Here is a 22,566-nt window from a genome sequence, read left to right on the forward strand (position 1 = left end):
CTGTGGACTGCCTTTGGAAGGGAATCTAGCTGGCAGCCCCTGATGTTGGTCTTCCATGACCCGCCCCTCCATTCATACACTTACTGTTTTCCAGTCCATTAATCTTGATCTTGCTCAGGTCCAGAGGGGCGGCCACGCCCACAGAGAAAGGGCTTTTGGGGATGGGGTCGCCGCCATAGGTGACCAGAACCTGCATGCTGCCCTGGAACGAGAGAAACCCGAGTTGGGTCCGAACATACTAGCTTGGTGTTTAAACCTGCCTCCTGGACCTTTCGTCCTCCCAGAGGCACGGGGCTTGACGCCAGCGGATACAGAAAGCATCTCAGACATATTTCTCTAAGCTTTTGGCCCCGTGGTAAGAACACCAGAGAAGTCAGATACAGTAAGAGCAACCAATAACAGGGAAAACGTCATGAGCATCCTGTGCTCTGTGCTCTTAGGCATTTCCTGGATTCAATCTCAAAAACCGTCCGAAGGGGAAGTTCCCTCTGTCATCCTACTTTTTCCAGGAAAGGAAACTTGGGCTCAGAGAGGCAGTCACTTCCCCCAAGTCACCCTCCTGGGAAGTGTGAGCTGGGCTTCACACCCCAGCACCCAAACCCATATCCCAGCAGCTCTGCCACTCACCTCCCCACCCGCACACACCCACCCCTGGTCCTGGGGAGAGCAGCGGGGCCTGGCGGCCTCTCACAGAACAAAACCAGTGTTTCCTATGTCCTGGGAATCGATTTCCGGTCACCAAGCCGAGAGGAGATTTGCAAGAGTTCACCTGGTGCTGTTAGGAGAGCGCTGCACAGTCTATAAACTCCCGCATCTGTGTCGGGGGACACGCGTGGCCAGCGTGAAGGCAGCTGGCCTGTGGGTGTGGTGAGCCCTCACCCGCAGCCCCCGGGGCTGCAGAGGTGCAGCGGGGCCTTATGTGCTGCTGTCTCCCCGGCCAGCCCTGGCCCCCTCACCTTAGCTTCCTCTTCCCACCGCCCCACCCTCCACACTAAGGCTCATGAAAGCCCACTGCTGTCTCAGTCGATTAAGCTCCCCCTCACCTCAAAGAGGCAAGGAAGTTGGGGAGAGGAGCCCCGCCCGGGAGTGCAGAGCTGGCTGGAATTCAGCCCCTGCTGAAAGCTGTTGCTGATCAAGTGTTAAAAGGGTGTGGCTTCTGGCCTGCATATATTTTCTCACATTCCCTTTATAATAACAAAGTCCGGGGGAAGCCAAGGAACAAATCTGTTGTATCAATGAAGAAGGGAGGACTGATTTTCCAGGATTTATTTGCTCTGCACTCAAAACCAACCAGCCCCTGCCTCCAGGATGTATAAAATTTCATGGTAAAATGTTCACAGGTCAGATTCAACAGAGCAGGGCCTGGATTACTTCGGCCACCATGGCAGACGCGACACGCCAGCCCACTCCCCACACGCCAGCTCACTTCAAGCTTTAATGTGCCCCAACGCCCCTACCTCCTGGAGGGCCAGGCCTCGCAGCCAACCCAGGGTTCTGGAAACCTCCACCACCCACTGCACGCATGCAGACGCCTCTTGGAGGCAAAGGAGAGGGGGGAAATCCTCCTTCAGCGAGCCTCCCCATCCCATAAGAGAAGGGGTGTTCTCATTACCCATCGTTAAAAAACAAAAAAACTCCGATAAGAAGTTAACTCCCCCTTAAGTAACCTAAAGGGGGGGGGGGTGGGGGGGGAGAAAGCTTAGTCCCGCCTGCACGGCCTGCAGCATCTGAAGATGTGCTCGGGCCCAGCCTGTGCTATGCAGTGAGGGACACCTGAGCGGTGACCACTGGTGCCTTTACAAAGACTTCTTTCTCGGACTGCGGGGCAGTTTTACTCACCCCTACATGCTTCTGAGACCTTAATCTTATTCTGCAAAACACACACACACACACACCCCCCAAGACCGTGACCCGAGAGCTCAGATGTACACAGGACGGGAGCCACCTCTGTGACTCTGCAGCCACCAGCAGTCATACTACTTCAAGGGAAGGACTGTTACCAGAGCACTGCGTCATTTCCCTTCCATAGCACCAAGCCTTGGGCTGACCTTTGGGGGGTCCTCAAGCCCCAGCCTAAGTCCACGCCTCCGAGGCAAAAAGAGCTCTGACCACTATCTTCTGACAAAGCGAACAGGATCCGCCGGTCATCCCGGTCCCCAGCAGGCAGGTGAGCGCGTCAAGCTGTGGCTCGGGGTCCCTGCAGGCGACAGCAGCAGCCTGCGGGTACTTGGGAGCAGAGAGCCAGCCATCAGGTGAGGCCCTACTCCTCACACCACAGCCTGTGTTCAGAGGGCAGAGCGCTCGCTCATCCGTCTCTCCACACACACCAGACAGCTGCACTGCTGGAAAGTTCCAGCCGGCTATTCCCTAAAACCACCTACTAGTAAGTGTGCCTGTGGGTGTCAGCCGCCTCCACGCCGGCACAGGTTTCCGGGCTGGCCCAGGCCTCTTAACTATATGCAAGAGCAGAGCTCAAAAAGTACTTATTTAACCCAACCTTGGGCTGTTAGGTGCTCTTCAGAACAGAGAGTTCAAAGGAGGAAGAGGAGTGCTGGCCCCACTCTCTAGCGGATTACAGAGTTCTTAACTGTCTCTGAGCTGAGGCTTCGTTTATTCACCCACTGGGCTGTAAGTCCACTCGGAGCGCCCACAGCACCAGGCCTGTGCTTGGGGCTGCAGAGGAAAGAGGGAATTTATTTATATATTATCCTATCCTTGGGGAACTCCCAATCCAAGAGGAGAGATTTAATCTGTTTTCTATGCCCTGGGGCCTAGAGAAATATGCGGAATTGCAAGCTGCCCAAATGGCGAAACAGAAAACCTCACTCTAAACAGCGAAGGACCCGAGAGACACCATGGAGCTTTTCCCACCAGAGGTAGTGACTGAACCAGGGCATCGCCAGGCTCCTAGGATGTCGGATGGGCAGCATTTGGACAAACAGCCCCAACTGGCCACTGAGCGTGCAGATGTCCTTCCAACCTGCTGCTATCAGAGAACTGGATGACCCTGACCTTGGTGACTGGAGTAAGGACCTTCCCACTCGAGCCCCATATCAAATGCAACAGAACAGGAAGTGGGCTCCCGACCTCCACCTCGACCTCAAGCGGCAGCGGGGTCATCCAGGGCAATAGTTCTAAAATCCTTCCTGGGATGCAGGTCAAAACCTAAGCCTGTCCTATTTCTGCAGCTTACTTGTTAGCAGCGCAGCAGAAACACACAGAGCTATGTAGGTACAGGATAAAGCAAGAGTCTAAAACGCTGTTGGAAGAGTCTATGACCTTGTGATCTGACTAGTGTGCGTGTCCATGCGTTCTGGTACCTTCTCTGGAGGAAGGCGGAGTGTCGGCAAGAAAGATGACATCAAGCTAGTGCCCCTGGAGGAGAGGCCCTCACCAGCCCTCAGGAGCATCAGCAGGAAGATAGTCACCTACTGAGCACTGAGCAGCCTGATGACAAAAGGCAATCTGTTGACAGAAGTCTTAGTTTTACCACTACAAATAATGAACCCCTCATTAAAGTAAAAAAACAAACAAACCCCAACCTACATAATAAAAGCCTAATATGCAAATTGACCGGACAGCAGAACAACTGGTCACTATGATGCACACTGACCACCAGGGGGCAGACGCTCAATGCAGGAGCTGCCCCCCACCCGCAGGCCCCAGGCCAGCCAAGGTGGGTGCCAGCAGGGGCCCTGATCACCCCCTGGTCATCCCACAGATTTCGTGCACTGGGCCTCTAGTAATAATAATAAACCGACAGGAAGAAGCACATCTGGAGATAAGAAGCCACACTGGTAATGTGCCACACAAACCTGCCCCAGTGAAACCCCTTTAGAGTCAGGGAAGTTCTCCCAGTGAAGATCCCTTCTCTAGGGAAATGGTGCCCTCAATGCAAGGGACCTCTACCTTCACTCGCCCTCACTGTACCCCTCTCTCTTCCCCATGTCCTGGCCAGGTCACTGAGTGAGGCTGCAGAAAGCACTGCCTGGCTTCTCCTACAAATGGATTCCTCGCCCGGGGACTCTGCTCTCCAAGAACGAAGGTGTCTCAGAGGTTTGGGGTGCCTGTTTAGGACACTCTGCATGAGCAGTAACAGCTGGGCTTTTCTGCAAGGACACCTGCTCCCCAGACCCCAGAGGGTGGAGGTGAAGAAAAACAACTTCAAACAAATAAACATTACCTTACACAGAGGGGTAGTTTTTTAGGCTCTGATTGCCCAAAATAATCAGAGCAAAACCCCCTGGAGGGTAAAATCCTGTCTGTATTCCTACATTTTGTAAAAGGGGCCAATCTGGGGCCCTAAATAGCATCTTAAGCCCGAGGGCCTAAGGGCTGAACACGGGCTCTTTGAGGAGAGACTGTGAGGAAGACCCCACTATAACACCTTGTAGAGGGTAAACTAAGCTAAAAGGGCAGGAGGAAAAAACAAAGGCGTGACAACTCTCTCTCTGAGGAATCAATCGAAGGCTAAAAGGCAGCTGGTACAGACGGCAAGAATGTGTATAGAAGAGGTAGATACTAGGTCCTGAATTTCACAAGCATTTTTCTGCTAAGACGCAAAACGGGGGAGAGATTGGGGTGAGGAGAGATGGGCTGGCTTCCCACTTATTCTTGGGGATCCTTCAGGCCGTCCTGATAGATCCCATCAGGTTCAGAACAAAAGGCACAACGAGCCGTATCCCACAGGGGAACACAGATTACACTCAGGTGTCCAAAGTGACCCAGCACAGCACGGAGGGGAAAGGGGCCTGGACGGGCCCGAGGTCAGGGGATGGGAAGGGCCCTACCTGCTGGGTGGGTGTGTACTTCACAGTGTGGGAGTAGTCGTAATTATCGATGATGTCCAAATCCTTCACCGCTTCGCCAGGGAGGGGACTGCTGAACTGCACATTCAGTGGGGCTTTTCCGGCCCCTTTGGTGTAGACAGTGAAGTGAGTTGGTTTCCCATTTTCCACACCTGGAAGATAAACCGTGAAGTGAGGAGACAGGCCTGGCTGGAGTGGTTTCACTTTTAGAACCAGTCTGACAGGTTCGTCAGCACCTGCTCTACAGAGGCAGCTGGAGCCAGAGCTCTCTGCTGACCTGGAGCTGGGCCTTGGTTCCTACAGGCCCCGCACCGAGCACGCCCACTGACTGGCCTGCAGAGCCTCCAGGATGGCCGGGCACACAAGCCTCCTTACCTGCTTTGCTGAGGCCCGGGCCTTCCGCCTTCACCTTGCTGGCATCGTGGGAAGGGTCCACTTTGACTCTGAAAGGGCTGGCGGGGATTTCCTGCAGCAGAGACACCATCTCAGTAGGAAAGCCCCTGAAGCTACGGCCAGCACTTAGCCTCTGCCCCAGAGAAAGGAATCCTCGGCACAGTGGTGAGCAAACTCGTTACCACAGGTCAAACCCCCACATTCTAGCACCAGGTAAGGGCCATCATTGGTCACTTAGGATGCCTGGATCCCCTACATCACAGGCTTTTACCCATTTTCTTCACGGCCAAACGAAGGTTTCCCACAAACTAATCTGGGAACGCGGAGCCTTTAACACCAATCGTTGAGTAGTTAGGATGCAAAAAATACCAATGAGAATAAAGCCAAAAGTGACCATAATATATGGGGTCAGAGGGAAGGAAATGTCCCCTATGGGCAGCGGAGAATGCAAGGAATTGATCAGAAGTAGAATGGTTATCATTCTTCAAAAAGAATGGCACAGACTGTCAAAATAAAGGCAGAACAGGTTAAGTGGGTGAGGCCAACTCAAGACCAACACCTTCAGAAACAGAACTTCCCTCGGAGGCCCCTATTCTCATGCAAGGTTAATTTGAATCACGGGTTCCATTCTCCCCTGTTGTAGGTACCGCTTGCCCTACCTTCACTGTCATTCATAAATTGGAACTCTACCTGAAACCTCAAAGCTCCTCTCTCTATAAAAGTTTCAAGGCTGAGGCCAAAGTCATGGCTTCAAAGAGGTCAAAGTAGAACTCAATTACATTTCACACAAAAAGTTGATGGACGTTTATAACAAACCAATTTCCATCCAGAGCCCTGCTTTGAACTGCACTGAATACACTGCCTCACTTTGGTTAGAAAGTGGTAAAACTTTAAATCTGTCTTCCCCCGCTTCTTGGTTTTAATGAACCAAAGGGGAAAAGTACGGAGCATAGTTCTGAAGACACCTCCCCAATGCGTACAGGTGGCCAGAAAGAACCGAGGCCCCCCCCACACACCTGAGATGCAAAGAGAACTTTGATTGTGTATCGCCCAGCGGCAGGAGGTACATATTTGACTGTAAACGTGTCGTTGGCGTTGTGAATAATGTCAAAATCCACGTCTTCCTCATCTTCACTCAACACTCGGGCATCACATTTGATGCCAACACTGACATCACCTGGAACAGACCAGCTCATTAGCACCAGCTTACAAGAAACAGCATGTCCCAAGCAATCACTTCCAGCTCGGGAGAACACCCCAAAATAAGTAACTGGCAAGAAACACAAGAGAGGGATGGTGGTAAGCCAGGGGTTCGGAGAAAGGATGGAGGATGAGCAAAGATATAGCCAAGGAACTGACACAGAGCCTCATTAGAACCTATTCCAGGTGGACCACTTCCTGGTTCAAAGTTCACTGCCTGGTACCATTATTAAAAGAACTAATTCCCCAAGGAGCAGCATTGGGTGAAGTGCCCTCTCACCTTCCCCAGCCTCGGTACAGTCCACTGTGAAGTGAGTAGGCTCATTTGCCTTCAGTCCACTTCGCTCCACGCCTGGCCCAAACACTTTGACCTTCTGGGGATGGCTACCCTGCCCAATGTGGACCTAGGAGACATGGAGAAATTGTAATCAAGTCTTCCTCCACCTGGACGCAGGAGAACACTGTTAGTTAACATTGTTAGAGATAGTCCTTTTGGGCAATCTAGAGCACTCTGCCTTCAGGGCACTCCATCTTTCAAGGCCACCAAGGAGGATGGGTTCTTCCCAGGAATCTGCCTTGGCCATCAGGCAGGCATGGAGTCCAGACCTACCACAGGACTGGGCTTTTCCATACCAGGGCCAGGGTTCCGTCTCACAACCTACCCGGTAGGGGCTGTTTGGGATGTTCACACCTCCCCAAACCACAGCAATGGTGTGCTTGATGGGTTTAACTGGGGTGTATGAGCAGGCGTACGTGCCGTCCATCCGAGTCTTCATATGGATGTCAATGGGTTGGCCTTCTCCGTCCTGCAAAAGAGCAGGGGCTAAGAACAGAACTGGCCCTCAACTGTCTTCATCAAACAGGGCCACCGTGGCCTCCCAAGACAGCCAAGTCACAACGCACTCGTGCAATAAAACCACATGGAAAAACATGCCACTTTCTCACATTACAATGGCCATGACCACAGAAGACACTATGTGCATTTATTTATTTTTAATTGAGAGCAAATGGCCAAAAGAGAAAACCATGACCACTCAATGCTCAATTTCAATGCCTACACTGAAATCTTTTCACCAAATTCAATTAAATTAACTTAATAAATCCTTGTTTACAAACCTCTCATCATGGCCTAGGTAGCATCAGCCACACCAAGACATTTACAGGGAAATCTGAAACAATCAAGCCTTGTTTCCATAGAATACATATCATAAAAATAAGAAAAGCACCCTGCTACCCTAGCCCGTTTGGCTCAGTAGATAGAGTGTTGACCTGAGGTCTGAAGGGTCCCAGGTTTGATTCCGGTCAAGGGCAACTGCCCGGGTTGTGGACTCGATCCCCAGTAGGGGACGTGCAAGAGGCAGCCGATCAATGGTTCTCTCTCATCATTGACTTTCCTATCTCTCTCTCTCTCTCTCCCTCTCCCTTCTTCTCTGAAAGCAATAAAAATATATTTTAAAAAAAGAAGAAAAGCACCCGGCTTTACATGTCGGAACCCCATTTACTTCTCACATAATCCATGAGGTTAAATATTCTTATTGTTCCCAATGTGTAGATAGGGAAACTGAGGATCAGATGAACCGAACAACTTGCCATTGCACTGTAGGATCCTGTCACCTGACAATTACCTGCACAGGTGACCCCTGGAAACGTACCTGAGCAAATATCTTTAAGGGAGCTTTTCCAGCATCCTTAGGATTCACGGTGAACTCGGCCAGGTTGTTGACAATGCACCCAGATTTCTCCAAACCTGGCCCGTACGCTTGGACCTGGGGCAAAAGGCCAATAATGATTGTCTTTCTGTGCAATGAATGCCCCCAACTAAATCCCTATGTGAAGACTGGTGACCAGGGGCCACCAGCTTTACAGCACCTACGTAACAGGATGGTTACTGGAAGGAAAATGCTAAAGTAGGTTCTAACTTAAAAACAAAAAACAGGACCATTAACCTCTCATGAAAGAGAAAATTCTCTATAACCAGGCCCCAAACTAGGCTGGGCTCCTTGCCTTATTCCGAGCTGACATGGAGAACTTCTAGTAACTGGATCAGGGACCTCCAGCCATGCCCAATTCCAATGTTACCCTTTGCTACAAACAACATTCTAAATGTGTGCGGCCCTCAGAGAGCAAAGGACCAGCAGACAGTCTATGGACAGCTGCCCCTGTGGGCCAAGAGCAGCACACAGTGGGCCTGGGGCCTCCTCCTGTCGGCCAGGCTGGCTCAGACTTGATGCTTATCAGTCTGCAAAGGGCGTGAGAGAAACTCTTGGAAACACGGAAAATACGGCTCTAATTTAAGAGAAGGGAGCTGGGGAGAAAAAAAAACACACACCATTATCCACGGAACATCTTGAAATAATAACCTCAGAAAGTGGCAAGACTGAAATATGATGCTCCAGGTTGCAAGGAAACAGCTTCCTATGGAGCCCCCTGCATGGGCCATGCACTGGTCTAAGGGCTGTCTCTATGCATGTTAGGGACCTCCTGGAATCATCCCAGAAGCTCTAGGAAGCAGACACTCCTATCATTCCCACTTTACAGCGGAGGATACCAAGAGTCAGAGGTCAGTTTCTTGCCCAACATTAGAAAAATACTCAGTGGTACCACTGTAGGCCCGTTTCCTTCCTAAACTCTACAAGACTCCTCTCTGCTATCTTTTAACACGCTGCTTAAGGCACCTCTCCGGGCACCAGGGAGGATCCCAGAAGCCAGAAAAGAGAAGCCAGAAACATAACAACTTGATTCACCAGATCTGGGTTATAGTTTCCTGAGGCCGGGTGGATGAAGGCCATGTACGGACTGTCCTTGATGTCCTCGTCATCACACATGATGTGAACGGCATATTCGCCAGGCTCCTTGGGCCAGTACTTGACGTCACACGATCCATCATTCTGGTCGTCATACTCAATCTTCGCCTGGGAGGGGCCTTCAATGGCGAACCCTGGGGGAGGGTAGGGGGATGGGTGGAGGGCTCCCTGGTTACACGGGGAAAAGGACCTATTCTATGTTACTATCAACTCCCTCCCTCTGCCTGCCTAAAAGCCAAGTGTTGCCCAGCAGATTGAAATCTGTTTGTGTCCCTTTCCCACAAAACCAAGTCTACTGAGTCTTCACTAGAGATGGAAGAATTGGATTTTATACTTTTTTAAAATATCATCTAACAATAAGGTCAACCAGCAAACCTTTGTTGGCAATATGGAAATGTACCAAAAGCCTTAAACCAATGCCCACCCTTTCCCCTACCAAATCCGCATTTGGGCTTTTATCTGAAGGAAATAACCAAGGATGTGTGTAAACAGATACAAGGATAAGCATTGTTTTTATAGTAAAACCCTGGAAATAACTGGAGAACCCGGTAAGTTATATTCATGCGATGGAATTCCATGGAAGTCATGGAAAACTGAGGTATGTTCTATATTTATCTGAGGCAGGAAGATAAAAAGACTTCCCCCAGATATTTTTTGTGGCAGATAAGTATTTGTATGTGTATGCACAGAAAAAAGTCTGAAAGGATACGCCAAATGGTTTAATAGTATCTCTAGTCTACAAGGATAGACTGAAATATTTTCTCTCTAGAAGGAAAAATTTAATGTAACTTCTTATTTTCCCCTTTTTGCTTATTTTTAGTACCTGAAATATAGGTCCTCAAACTATGGCCACTAGGCCATACCTAACCACTGCCTGTTTTTGTAAACAAGGTTTTACTGAAACAGCCATACTCCTTCGCTTATGTATTTTCTACTGCTGCTTTCATGCTACAACGGCAGAGTCGAATAGGTGTGGGAGAGAATATGACCCACAATACTAAAATATTTGCTATCTGATCCTTTGAAGAGAGATAAATGCTGGCCACCGATCTAAAATGATAATATATACATCAGGTGTGTATTTAAAATGCATTCAGTTATGCTCCAAAGAATATTTACTCCCTAAATTTCTGATTTCAAAAAAGTTAATTCATTCATCTAAACTAAGGAGCAGTCAACAATATTAGTTGAGTGCCTACTATGTTCTAGGCACAACATCCATAGAAAGCCTTTAGTGAAAGCATGTCAAATTCACAGCCCACGGGCCACATGTGACCCACAATGAATATTTGTGTGGCCCAGCCAATATAACAACATGTAAGAAACGTTTTAATAAAAATTTTGTAACTTAATTTTTACAATATCCTGTTACACATATTATTAATAACGAACTACAACGTTCGCTAATGACTGATTAGTATAATCATGTTGCATTCATTTCCCTTTCGTGCCTTACACGCAGGCGCACCATTTCTCTTCACTAGTACTAGCAGCGAATATTTTAGCAGTCGATTACCACGTCATTAGTCCTGGACTGACTTGTCTGGTGTGCGCAACAGGAAATATTTCGTTTCCGGACAACAACAAAAATAGGTTTATTTGCGTTATGCTTATTAATTTGTGCAGTTATCAGTGTCTGGTAAGTTAATGTTCAAGAAAAAATATTAATTTTTATTAAAATGTTCTGTTATTTTATGTTAACGATTACTCATTTCTTTCAGCCCTTTGTATTCATGCATGTCTTTATCGAAATAAACCTACGTTTCTATGAAAATTGAAGCTTTTGTTTTTTTGCGGCCCACATAAACTTAGACCTTGTTTATTTGGCCCGTGTTAGCCTTTGAGTTTGACAGGCTTGCTCTAGTGAAAGAACGAATGAATGAAGCAGAGAGCAGCCTGAAGGGCAGGTGGAAAATGGGAACTGCAATTCCACAGCAGTGTGCAGAGGCGGCCTCAGGTGGTGAGGAGACCGGAGGTTAAGGGTAGTGAGGCTCAGGAGGCCCCAACTCTCGGCCTAATACCGGGCCCAAGCACCCCTATAATCTCAGCCCTACAGAAGCTGCTGGTCAGCTGCATCCACTTACCCAGAGACCCCACCTCAGCGCCAATGGACTCCACCACGAAGTCTGCCGACCGCCCCACAATCCCGCCATGGAGGCCAGGGCCCCACGCACGGACTTTCTGCATGCCTGCTTCAGGGCCAACTTGAACTTCAAAGGGGCTAAAGGAAAGGAACAGAAGGAGCATTAACGAAGAGTAAAGAAGGAGCTAAATACAGCCATAAGCTGTTTATGCCTCTTCTTTCCACTTGCTGGATCCTCTGACCCGCAGTCCCAGTCTCCAGCCAAGCCCTTCCTCCACGCAGGCCCCCCACGGCCATTGTTAGGTCAACAATATAATGTGCTGTCTCAAGGCACTCAGGGGGCCACTGGGTTGGTGCTCAAGCCACACTGCCTTGCACTGTCTTTCTGGTCATTTACCTTTTGTGTGCAGGGCTCACGAGACTGTAACAAGAAAACTAGCTCATACATTAATGAATGTGTTTTAACTTTTATGCAGGAAGTAAAAAAAAAAATAGTTTGCTTAGATTTTCAGAACCCTATAATATGCCCAGATATTTCTCAAGGTAAACTGAATTTATTCAGAGTTTAAAGTTGCCCCTAAAGTTGCCCCCAGAAGAGCTGGAAAACACGTAAACACAGGGCAGGCAAACTGCACGCCCACACTGGCCCCTTGATTCCTGCCTGCGCTCACGTAGAGGACTTTAATGTAAACCATAGCAGATTTTACCCCATGGCATTCCTGAACAGAGGCATGCATTGAAAGAAAGAGAATCCCAGTTTATATAAGGGTATAAAGACACACAGTCCATTTGCTCTCTATTACTGCTCCTTCTGGCTTCCCCGCCTCCCACCAGGCCCAAACCGCCGGCATTTGATTTAAAGCAAGGCAGCTGAAACCACAGTGACTTTCTGCTGCTTTTGAGAACAGGCCAAATGTCTGTGAACTGCCAGAAAAAAAAAATGTTTGCAACAAAGCAGATCTCTTTCCCTCCTGCAGCTCAGGAAGCCACCACGGTGAGCCTGCCCTGGGCCCAGCACCTCCAGAGACGTCGGAACAGAGACTCACCTCTTTGGAATGTGGTGTCCCCCCCATGTGATGGCAATGCTGTACTTTCCCGGGGTGCTGGGGTAATACTCGAACGCATAGACTCCATCCAGAAAACCTTTTTGCTTCACCAGCTCCTCCAGGCCCTCTGTGAGAAGAAAACACACCACCTTTCCAATGCAATCCTCGGCTCAGAACGAGAACCCAGAAGACAAGAACAGAATGACAGAAATATCCACAAATGTGGTCACAGGGGAAAGCAAAGTGGGCCACCTAAGAGGGTGGGACCCCTAAAACCTGAGAGATTAATCCAAAGCTAAAAATTGTGGGGAATTGGAAGATTTCAGCTAGCTGGCTTTAGTAGGCTCTCTCAGCTACGAGGGGGCTACGCGGCCGGAACCTCTAGGGACTGTGTAAAGATAAATCTAGTTGCATCTCAATTTTTCCTCAAGAATTCTACCCATTTTAGCTCCCCCCAAAACTGGGGAGGGAATGGATGAGTATTTGACATGAGTTCCAGGTTCGTGTCCTGGCATATCTTTTTCAACTGAAGCCGGACAATGAAAGTGAGAAAGCTCTTCTGTGCTATCTACAAGGAGGCAGATTTTAGATGCTCTACCACAAACTCCAGAGCAAGCCATCAGGCAGGGACTTGTTTGATGCTGAGCCTTGAGGTTTGGCTGGGAAAACCATTTCGTCAAGTGAGAATCTAAGGTCAGGAAAAAAATCGCCTCCTTGGCTCCTGTAGCAACAAGCCAGGAGGGAGGGCAGCCGCAGAGCAGCTTGGCTCTAGGTCTGAGCAGTCTAGAACCTTGGCTGCCCTTGGGGCTCAGCCTGCCCCAAAGCTTGGTGCTCTGAGGTCAAATATTAACTTTCTGGAACTCAGAACCCCCCTGCCCAGCCTGCTGGGAACACAGAGGGTAAGAGCAGTCCTAGCATAGGAAGCTCAAGATTCCACAAGTCAAGGGCTTCTGCACCTGCAACTAGAAATGCCGAGCTGCTCATCTGTTCCAGGGGAAAACTTGAGGATGGTCCTCACCCCCATCCTCACATCGACTGTCTCCCTTCCCAAAACAGGGAGTGAGAATGAGTTGCAGGGTACAACCCGCCTCTCCACGGATGGCATTTATTTACCAGGAAATTTAACCTTAGGGAATCTGATTCCCCTTCTATAAGCACTGATCATAGTAATTAGGTGCCTGACATAATTGCATAGTCTATAAAATGTAACCTATAGTGGGAAAGTCACTGGCTTCGGAGACTGTGCTTGAATTCCAGCTCAGACACCTACAAGCTGTGGGACCTTGGGCAAGATCCTTCCTCTCTAAGCCTACGTGTCTGCAAATAAAAAAGGGGCCCCTTCAGGTTGCTGTCCCAACCAAAGACAGCATTTCCCAAAACTCATTGCATCACTGCTCCTTCTACTCCCAGAAGCCTTAATACAATGTGAGTCTGCAGAACCACCACTGCCCCCGCCTGCAACCAGGACAGACATTACAAATCAATCACTGCTTCCTTGCCTAGGGAGCCTAGGTAGCCTGAAGTCTTTGATACAGATCTCTGGGATACATGAATCAGAACTGGCCATGGGGTGAAATCCATATGCCAGGCTACAAACGTGGCCGAAATCACACCTGAGAGGAGGGAAGAAAGGAACACTTACTAGGACCCTTCACAGTTACGCCAAGCTCCCCGCTTCCAGCAGCTTTGGTGTCAACTTTGAAGTCTGCCGTCTCCCGGATGCGGATGCCTTTGGGCTGCAGACCTCGGCCACTGGCCCGGCAGGCGTTTGGATTGCAGGCTGCAAGTACAATTTCGACATCAATTCAACCTTTCATTCTTTAGTCAGAGTTGAGCAAGCCAAGGTAACGCGGAGCCACCCGCCAAGAAAATATTTGCTCTGCACAAAGAGTATGCGGCAGTTGCTGGGACCAGGGGTCCCGTTTAGGGAGCACACCAGGCAGCAAACAAGGACACAACATAACTCTGTCCGGCCACGCTGCGGAGGGACTGGAGAAAGTTCCTTTGGTGATGAAAACCAGAGGGCACAGTGTGGATTCCCCGGGCTCCTGGTACCGGCTGAATCCTGACATGTATCCCCTCGGTGGTGAAGCAGAGTTAAGACCTAGTGCTGGACACTGTTCAAACCTCATCGCTATACTCAAGGGCCCACTAATTGGGAAGACTGGGCTTCTTCAAGTCAACTTGAAAAATGTGGCGCTTGAAAACATCTGACCGGGCTCCACACTTTGGGTCAGTCATTTCTAAAGGTCTAAACAGTGTCGATTTCCCCACAAAGAGCCCGAAGATAGCTCGGAAGGAAGCCAGTGCAACCCTCCGCTGGCCAAGGCAGACAACCATTGCAGTGCCTTCCGTCACAGGTCCTAGGAATGTGGGCGGCTGGGAGTGCAACTACTAGCGATGAACGCCCCTCTCAACGTGATTTCTAGATCTGGTTAAAAAAGCTAAATTTGTGAATATAAAAATTAAGGGCAAAGGTAGCTTCCAATATTTCTTACATGAGGTGCACAAAACTACTGCTCCCTGGAGTCATCAGAAGGTTGATTAAAGACTTCCTTGAACCCTAGGAATTCTTTGTCAACATGGGCAACCTTCTGATTAAGTACAGAAATGAGAGATTAATGGGTAAAATGTCACGTTGTTTATTAAGTGACTTTTTTTCCTAAATCTGATACTGCGTATTTGACAGCTCTCTATACACTATGGGTCTCGAACCCCAGAGGAGGAGACTTCAGTTTACTCCATAGAAGGAAGGTAATTTCTCCTCTGGCCCCTCCTCTCTGCAATGTCCTCTTTGGCTATTTGGCAAACAATTGCTTCCCTAAGACACATACACACATCCTTGGAGTTAGAGATGATTTTAGGTGGTTCGTGGATGAACGTAAGTTTATGCTAGCACTTTGTGGCAAGTAACGTTGGTTTTTCACTATGATAATGATGTCAGCTTCTTTTTTATATAAAATCATCTAAGTAGAGGGAGGATTAGTACATCAAGAGAAGAACTCTAATAAATAAATTCGATCCAGTACAAATGATGGAGACACATGCCGGGAATGAGAAGGGTAATCCATGAGAGAGAGGAGGTCAGGAAACACTACTGCAACTAGGATAGCCATTCAAAGGCTTGCATTATGTCGAAAAGAGTTTTGTTAATGAATATGCTGGGGGTTTTCAATTTGTCAAGGGGAGAAAAGTTGGTCATACCAGGAGTAAGTCACAGGACTTCCCTTGGAGGGTTTAAATGTGTCTTTAAAAAAAATAAATACTCATGGAAATTCTGTACATGGGCAATGGTCTCCATATCAAAAGGGTAACTACTTAGTTCATATAAACACTAAATAGAGCTGAAGAGTTGGAAGGAAATTGCCAGATTCTTCTCCGTTGTGAAATGCTTAAATGTAATTAGAGAGCAGGCTTGGGGTCTGGCGGGACAAGCTGTGAGAACAACTGTACTGTCATTTCCTGAGGCCACAAACAGCACAGGCTCGCTGACATTTGCAGGCAGCACAAAGACCTGGCACCGAAGCCCCACCCAACCAGCCCTTACCAAGCAAGGTGCCTCGGGCCCAGTGCTCTCAGCTAGGAAGCCAACAGCTTCGGGGTCCAGGCAGCCCAGAGGCAGGATTCAGAGGAGGAAGCCAGGCCTGCAGACGCAGATGCAGGACAGAACAGGAAAAGGCAAGTATTGATTAGAAAAGGCAGCAGAGCTAGGGATGGGGGTAGGGGGAGGAAGAGCCACAAGGAGAAGGAAAGAGTCTAATAGGAAAACACCTGCTTCCCCTGCAGAGGGAGTTCAGCAGTGTGGTTAAGGGGTCGACAGAGACCTGGGTTCTACTCCTACCGATGCCTAGCCCTTACTCACCGACACCTTATGTTATCTAAGTCTCAGTGTCTCCATCTGCAAACTGGGGATCCTAACAGCACGGGGAACACACAGGCTGGTGTGACAATGAGATGCAGTCGTGCTAAGTGCCTGGCAGCCAGTGAAGGCCAAACAGTGGAGACTGGGGGGTACCAGCAATGCTATTGCTGCTAACCTCAGCCCCAGGTGCCAACCCCTCCGCGGCCTCAGTCCTGCACTTCTCAGTGAGGAATGACTCTCCTGGACAAGTGTTTTGGGGAGGATTAAATGAGCTAATACAAGTAAAGCACTGAAGTCACTTCGTGGCTCATGGAAAGATATTAATATCTTGTGGACAAAGTAAGCCACTTGCCACAGAAAGGGGACAGAGGAGTTCAATGACCATTCTCCTGGCCTTGGGGCCCAGCCATGTGCACAGACAGCACACCTGGTCAGCCACCCCAGCACTCACCTTCCCCAACCTGTACAACGAAGGGACTCTTGGGAATGGTGTCCCCAGCAAAGGTGACCTTGACCACGTGAGGGCCAGGATGCATTGGTTTGTATACACATCGATACACCTGGTTTCCTTTGTCTTCCACAAGCAGCTCCACGGTGTTCTTCCCCTGGGGATCTTCTACCTCAACCCCAATGTCACCCACGCCGGCACCTAGGACAGAGCGAACAGTCCATAAGCCCAAGTCACCTTCTCGGAAAGCTCACTGCCGGTGAGTGTAAAAGCAGATACAAAATGCAAATGGTCCAGCCAGCGTGTCTCAGTGGTTGAGCGTCAACCTATGAACCAGGAGGTCATAGTTTGATTCCTGGTCAGGGCACATCCCTGGGTTGCGGGTTTGATCCCCAATAGGGGGCGTGCAGGAAGCAGCCAATCAATGATTCTCTCTCGTCATTAATGTTTCTATCTCTCTCTCTCCCTCTTGCTTCCTCTCTGAAATCAACAAAAATATATATTTTTAAATCTATATATATAAAAGCCTAAGCGACTGGCTGACCTGCTGACAGGCCGACTGGCTGGTAGGTATGATGCAAACTGACCACCAGGGGGCAGACGCTCAATGTAGGAGCTGCGGGATGACAGCAACTTTGCAGAGTGACCTCTTGCACTCTGGGACCCTTGGGGGGATATCGGACTGCTGGTTTTGGCCCAATCCCCGCAGGCCAGGCCAAAGGACCTCACCTGCCAGAGGGACCCCACTCACTCCACAGATACCCTTTGAGCCCCGGCGCTGCCCCAGTGGGACTGGCCGGGGAGGGACCTCGGGAGGTTGGCTCCAGGACGTGTCTGGCCCCTCTCGCCCCGCCAGCTATGTTGTAATTAATTTCCTTTCAATGTGCATGAATTCGTGCACTGGGCCTCTAGTAAATAAATAAATGAATAGAAAAAAATGCAAATGAAGGAAACAGAGGCACTCAGAAGGGCCACACCAAGACATTAACATTCTGCCACGGGGAAGGATGGTGATGGCTGAGCATTCCTTTTTCCCCATTCTCTGTTTTGTAAATTTTCTACACTGAAAAGAAGGCAATTTCAAGAATTGTCTTATTCATCCCTCCTCACTCAATCCAACAGGACCTTGCATAGAATCATCTAGTAGATGATTCTTCAAACTTAGTTTCTTCAGAAGAAAGGCTGGTTTTGAAAAATCTCAAAATATAACCAATACATTTGAAACAGAGAACAGACTGATGGTCGCCAGAGGGGAGAGGGATTGGGGCCTGGCTGAAAAAGGTGAAGGGGTTAAGAAGTACGAACTGGTAGTTACAGAATAGTCACAGGAATGTAAATTACAGCATAGGGAATATAGTCAATAATACTGTAATAACTATGTGTGGGGCCAAGTGGGTACTTGAAATATTGGGGTGACCACTTTGTAAAAAGTATATAATTATCTAATCACTATTCTGTACACCTGAAACTAATACATAATGATACTGAATATAAACTGTAATTAAAAACTTTTTTAAAAAAGAAATTAAAAATAAAGAAATTTATAAGGGTATGGGGGCAGGAAGGGAGATGGATTGAAGAAAGTTATTTTTGTTGGTGGTTGTTCAACTTAAAAGACAAAGGTCAGGCATCCCGAGCCTTTAGGTTCCTGAGGATTATCTCTGGCTTTACAAGAAAGCCTGATCCATGGAAGAGGGCGTGTTACCTGCTGTGTAGATGTCAAAGTAGGTGGGCTTATTGGCGATGTTCCCTGCAGCTTCCAAACCTGGGCCTTTCGCAGTGACTTTACTGGCATCTCCCTGGGCCTTGTCGACATTCACTTCAAACGGGCTCTTAGAGATGTGCTGTCCTGCAAAGAGTACTGTGACCTACAAGTGACAGAGAGATGATAAACACTCACTTCTCCCTGCCCAGCGAGACGACCAGAAAAAGCCACCTGCTCTGTGACCTTCTCTTCCCTCCTCCTGATTATCCACACAGAAGTGGCTGGACCAGGAGCCCTGCTAGTGGCCTGAATGGGACTCCCTCTTGACTCCATCAGCCATACGGCGGGCCTGGGATATCTGACCTTCAGCAAACTAAAAACACTTACATCTGATGTTTAGTCTCTCTAGTAGGATACAAACCTTATATTCTAATCTCTAGACATTGAACCCTTTAAGGCAACACTGAAGAGGGCCACTGTTCCCCAGAATACAATGTACAGTTCCAGGATTTCAAACCTAGAGTCAATGTATTTTCAAGGGACCAAGATCATTCCCAGACATGTGGATTTGGGAAAAAGTACAGATTTCCATCTAAAACTTGAGCCAGAGTTCTCATCTCTTAAATTTGGGGGTTAGGTTTCCTAGAAAGTGAATAAATTAATTATATCATAAATGCTTTCTTCGAGATTCATGATGTTCTAAAGGTAAATTCTATATGGCCATGGTTCCAGGTGAATTCACTAAAGCCCAAGGTGGTGAGTATGGTCTATATCTCAGTGGCATGGTGCACAGGGATAGGCCTATATGTGCTGTTGAAGGCTTTCTTCCAACGAAAGGTAGACTCCTCGATCAGTCCAGTCTCTGCAAGACTTCCTTGGTCCCCATCCCATAAGCCAACTGGACACCAACTCAAACAGAATTCAAAATGTTGCTGAGACAAAGGGTCTGAGGCCAAATCCCCAACAATTCCCCAGGCACATGAGTGGGCTACTGGCTTCCGCTACAGTCCACTGGCCTTCGCCATGCCGGCAGATGCTCTAGAACACCTCGAAGGGACATAAGGCAGCATTACAGACAAAGCCCAGGGCTTAGCATCTATACTCCAGGCATGTAGCTACAACCATTATTACCTAGACAGTTAGAAAAACCTGATATTACAATAACCTAGTGGAATTCAACCAATCAAGATTATTAGCTAATATCTCAAGTCCGGTTCGTGGGGATGCCAAATTTTTCTATAATGAGCACGGATACTTTTATAATCAGGAAGGAAAATCAGAAGTTAACTTCAGAAAACCCTTTCCTTCCACACATATCGAAGCACGCCCAGAAGAGTGGTCCAAGCAATAGCCACGACACCTCATCTTACTTTGTGCAGCCCGGTGACCTTGGGCAGATACTCCACGGAGTATGTCTTGTTCTTGTCGCTAGCAGGGGTCACTTGTGCCTAGGATGGAAGATGGATGACAGTCAGAGGAAGCACCAGGTGTGAGTAAAAGAATGCTGTGCCAGCCAATCTCCTGCTGCGAGCTGGCAGATCAGGCACCTGTCCTGGCTATTTCCTGCCCCACTATTCCTGCAGGACACCCCAGGGGAGGAAGAGCCTGAAGTTACAGAAACAAATCATGTAGCACAAAGTCAGGACTCTCTGCTGACTCAGAGCTGAAACTCTCTAAATGAGAGAGACTATAAAGCAAGGAACGTAAAGCTTCGTTGGCCATGTAGTAATTAAGCATTTATGAAATGCTGGGCCCAGTGTTAGGTACCCAAAACAAAACAAATCAGGCAGAATTCCTGACCCGGTGGGAGAAATGGACAGTCTGCCAGTAAACTCAGAATTTCGGATGGCACACAGCAATAGGAATATATAGTCTTAAGAAGATAAGCAGACAAAAGGAACAGTATGTGCAAAGGCTCTGAAGGGAGAATCAAAGGCTGGTCAGAGTGAGAAGAGAGTGGGACATTAATATTGTTACTGTGTTGTATTTTGTCACTACTGTATTGTTATTTTGCCCATTAGTATTTTGGCCATTAGTATCTAAATCCTCAACGTGCCCTGCTGGTGTGGCTCAGTGGTTGAGCATCAACCCATGAACCAGAAAGTCATGGTTCTACTCCCAGTCGGGCACATGCCCAGGTTTCAGGCTCGAACCCTAGTAGGGGGTGTGCAGGAGGCAGCCAATCAATGATTTTCTCGCATCAATGATGTTTCTCTCTCTCTCCCCCCTCCCTTCCTCTCTCTGAAATCAATAAAAACGTATTAAAAAAAAAACTCAACTAATGAGGCCTTTGCTAAATTCCAAGTATCCTTTATTTTATTAAACATTGTGTCCCTGGGTATCAATTTATATTCATTTTCAAGGTACAGCCCTTGGGCAAGTTACTTTAACCACTGTGAGCCTCAGGATCCTTTTGGTAAAAAACAGTGTTTGTTGTGAACTTCAGTGGGGAAAATGGAGGCACAGTCCCTGGCCCTTGACAAGCTCCCTGGGATGCTGACAGGGGAGGCAGCACCCTCCGACATACCTCCTCTTTGTTCCCTTCTGGGTCCTCGACAAACACCATCAAGTCTCCTTGCCCGGCGCTGATGGTGTCCACGGTGAACTTGGCCAGCTGCTTCACCATGTTTCCAGTGGGCTCGATTCCTGCCAAAGGTTTACACAAGCACATTACGATCTGGCCAGCCCTGACACAGGCCACAGCCACTGTGTTTCCTTCAGGAAACTGAGAGATGGGACTCGGTCCTGCAGCCACCGCATGGGCAATAATCCAATGAATAATCCAATTGGTTCCAATCCCTAATTCTGTCCTTGTTAGTTAAGCAACAATCAATTCTGAAATATTCAGAGCAATTCAGCCAGAAATGGATACAATCATGAAAATGATGTGTGACTAGCAGTAGAGCTGGCATTGAGAGAGGTGATGTGGGGAGGTGGGGGAGATGAGGTATGGGAGAATGGCTCCTTTTTCATTAAAGACCATTTTGTATTATTTAAAATATTTAAAAATTGCCTTCAATTCTTTTTAATTAAACTTTTTATTTTGAGATGATTGAGCAAATTAATTTGAGACAGATTCACATGCAGGTGTACGAAATAATGTCCTTTATCCAGTTCCTCCAATGGTTACATAGTACAAAACTCTACACAGTCAAAATACAGACCATTTCCATTCCCACAGGGATCACTCCAGTTGCCCTTTTATAGCCATACCCACTCCCCTCCCATCTCAGCCCCTTCCTACCCCAACAGCCACAAATCTACTCTCCATCTCTAATTTTGTCATTTCCAGAATATTGGAATCATATGCTATGCAACATTTTAAAATTGTCTTTTCCACTAGCATAATTCTCTGTAGATTCATCCAAGTTGTTGCCTGTATTATTTGTTTGTTATTTTTATTGCTGAGTAATATTCCCTGATATGAATGTACCACAGTTTGTATAACCATTTACCCACCGAAGGGCATCTGGGTTGTTTCCAGTTGTCTATTACTGATAACGCTGCCCTAAACATTCCAGTATAGGTTTGTGTGAACATGTTTTCATTTCCCAGGAATAAATGTCAAGGAATGCAACAACTGGGTCATATGGTAATTGCCTGTTTAGTTCTTTAGGAAAAACTGCCAAACTGTGTTCCAGAGTGGCTGGAACATTTACATTCCCACCAGCGATGTATTCATGATCCGGATCCAGTTTCTCTGCATCCTTGCCAGCATTTGCTGCTATCACTACTTTCTACATTAGCCATTTTGATAGGTCATAGTGGTTTCAAAATGGATTTCTCTCCCTAGCAAGTTGGTTCAGTGGATAGGCATTGGCCCACGGACTGGGTTTGATCCAGGTCAAGGGCACATGCCCAGGTTTCGGGCTCAATCCCCAGTAGGGGGCGTGCAGGAGGCAGCCAATCAATGATTCTGTCTCATCATTGATGTTTCTATCTCTCTTTCCCTCTTCCTTCCTCTCTGAAATCAATAAAAATATTTTTAAAAATCAATGGAAAATATCCTCTTGTACTTCTATATTTCTAAGCACTTCTCTACAGCAGCAATTTTCAACTTGCTTGCCACAAGAATTTTTAAAACATGCAATATCTATTTGGTCAGGGTCACTGACCTCTTTTCCCTTAGACTGTCAAATTTAAAAATGACAACAGCAGCCCTGACCAGTTGCTCAGCTGGTTGGAGTGGTGTCCCATACACCAAAAGGTTGCAAGTT

At 47.9% G+C, this 22,566-nt stretch overlaps 1 protein-coding gene across 10 annotated transcripts in view; it reads right to left on the minus strand.

Moving 5' to 3' along the window:
- FLNB (filamin B) overlaps nt 1–22,566 on the minus strand; it is a 134,852-nt gene that overhangs the window by 47,487 nt on the left and 64,799 nt on the right. For 9 of the 10 annotated variants that reach the window (XR_002832320.1, XR_002832319.1, XM_006101504.3 and 6 more), the window contains exons 5-19: nt 20,877–20,995; nt 19,720–19,797; nt 18,350–18,512; nt 16,648–16,845; nt 13,977–14,114; nt 12,335–12,461; nt 11,290–11,426; nt 9,146–9,339; nt 8,054–8,167; nt 7,064–7,207; nt 6,682–6,805; nt 6,218–6,378; nt 5,184–5,274; nt 4,791–4,960; nt 85–202 (exon numbers count right to left, since the gene is read on the minus strand). Coding sequence is in view for 8 of the 10 variants with exons in the window: in XM_006101504.3 (XP_006101566.3) it covers nt 85–202; nt 4,791–4,960; nt 5,184–5,274; nt 6,218–6,378; nt 6,682–6,805; nt 7,064–7,207; nt 8,054–8,167; nt 9,146–9,339; nt 11,290–11,426; nt 12,335–12,461; nt 13,977–14,114; nt 16,648–16,845; nt 18,350–18,512; nt 19,720–19,797; nt 20,877–20,995 (2,076 nt within the window). In the remaining 2 variants the exon portion in view is untranslated. The remainder of the gene's footprint in view (nt 1–84; nt 203–4,790; nt 4,961–5,183; nt 5,275–6,217; nt 6,379–6,681; nt 6,806–7,063; nt 7,208–8,053; nt 8,168–9,145; nt 9,340–11,289; nt 11,427–12,334; nt 12,462–13,976; nt 14,115–16,647; nt 16,846–18,349; nt 18,513–19,719; nt 19,798–20,876; nt 20,996–22,566) is intronic. The other variant, XM_023765008.1, reaches the window with a different exon arrangement.

This window comes from Myotis lucifugus, unplaced genomic scaffold (assembly GCF_000147115.1).
Source record: "Myotis lucifugus unplaced genomic scaffold, Myoluc2.0 scaffold_366, whole genome shotgun sequence".
Classification (NCBI taxonomy): Eukaryota; Metazoa; Chordata; class Mammalia; order Chiroptera; family Vespertilionidae; genus Myotis; species Myotis lucifugus.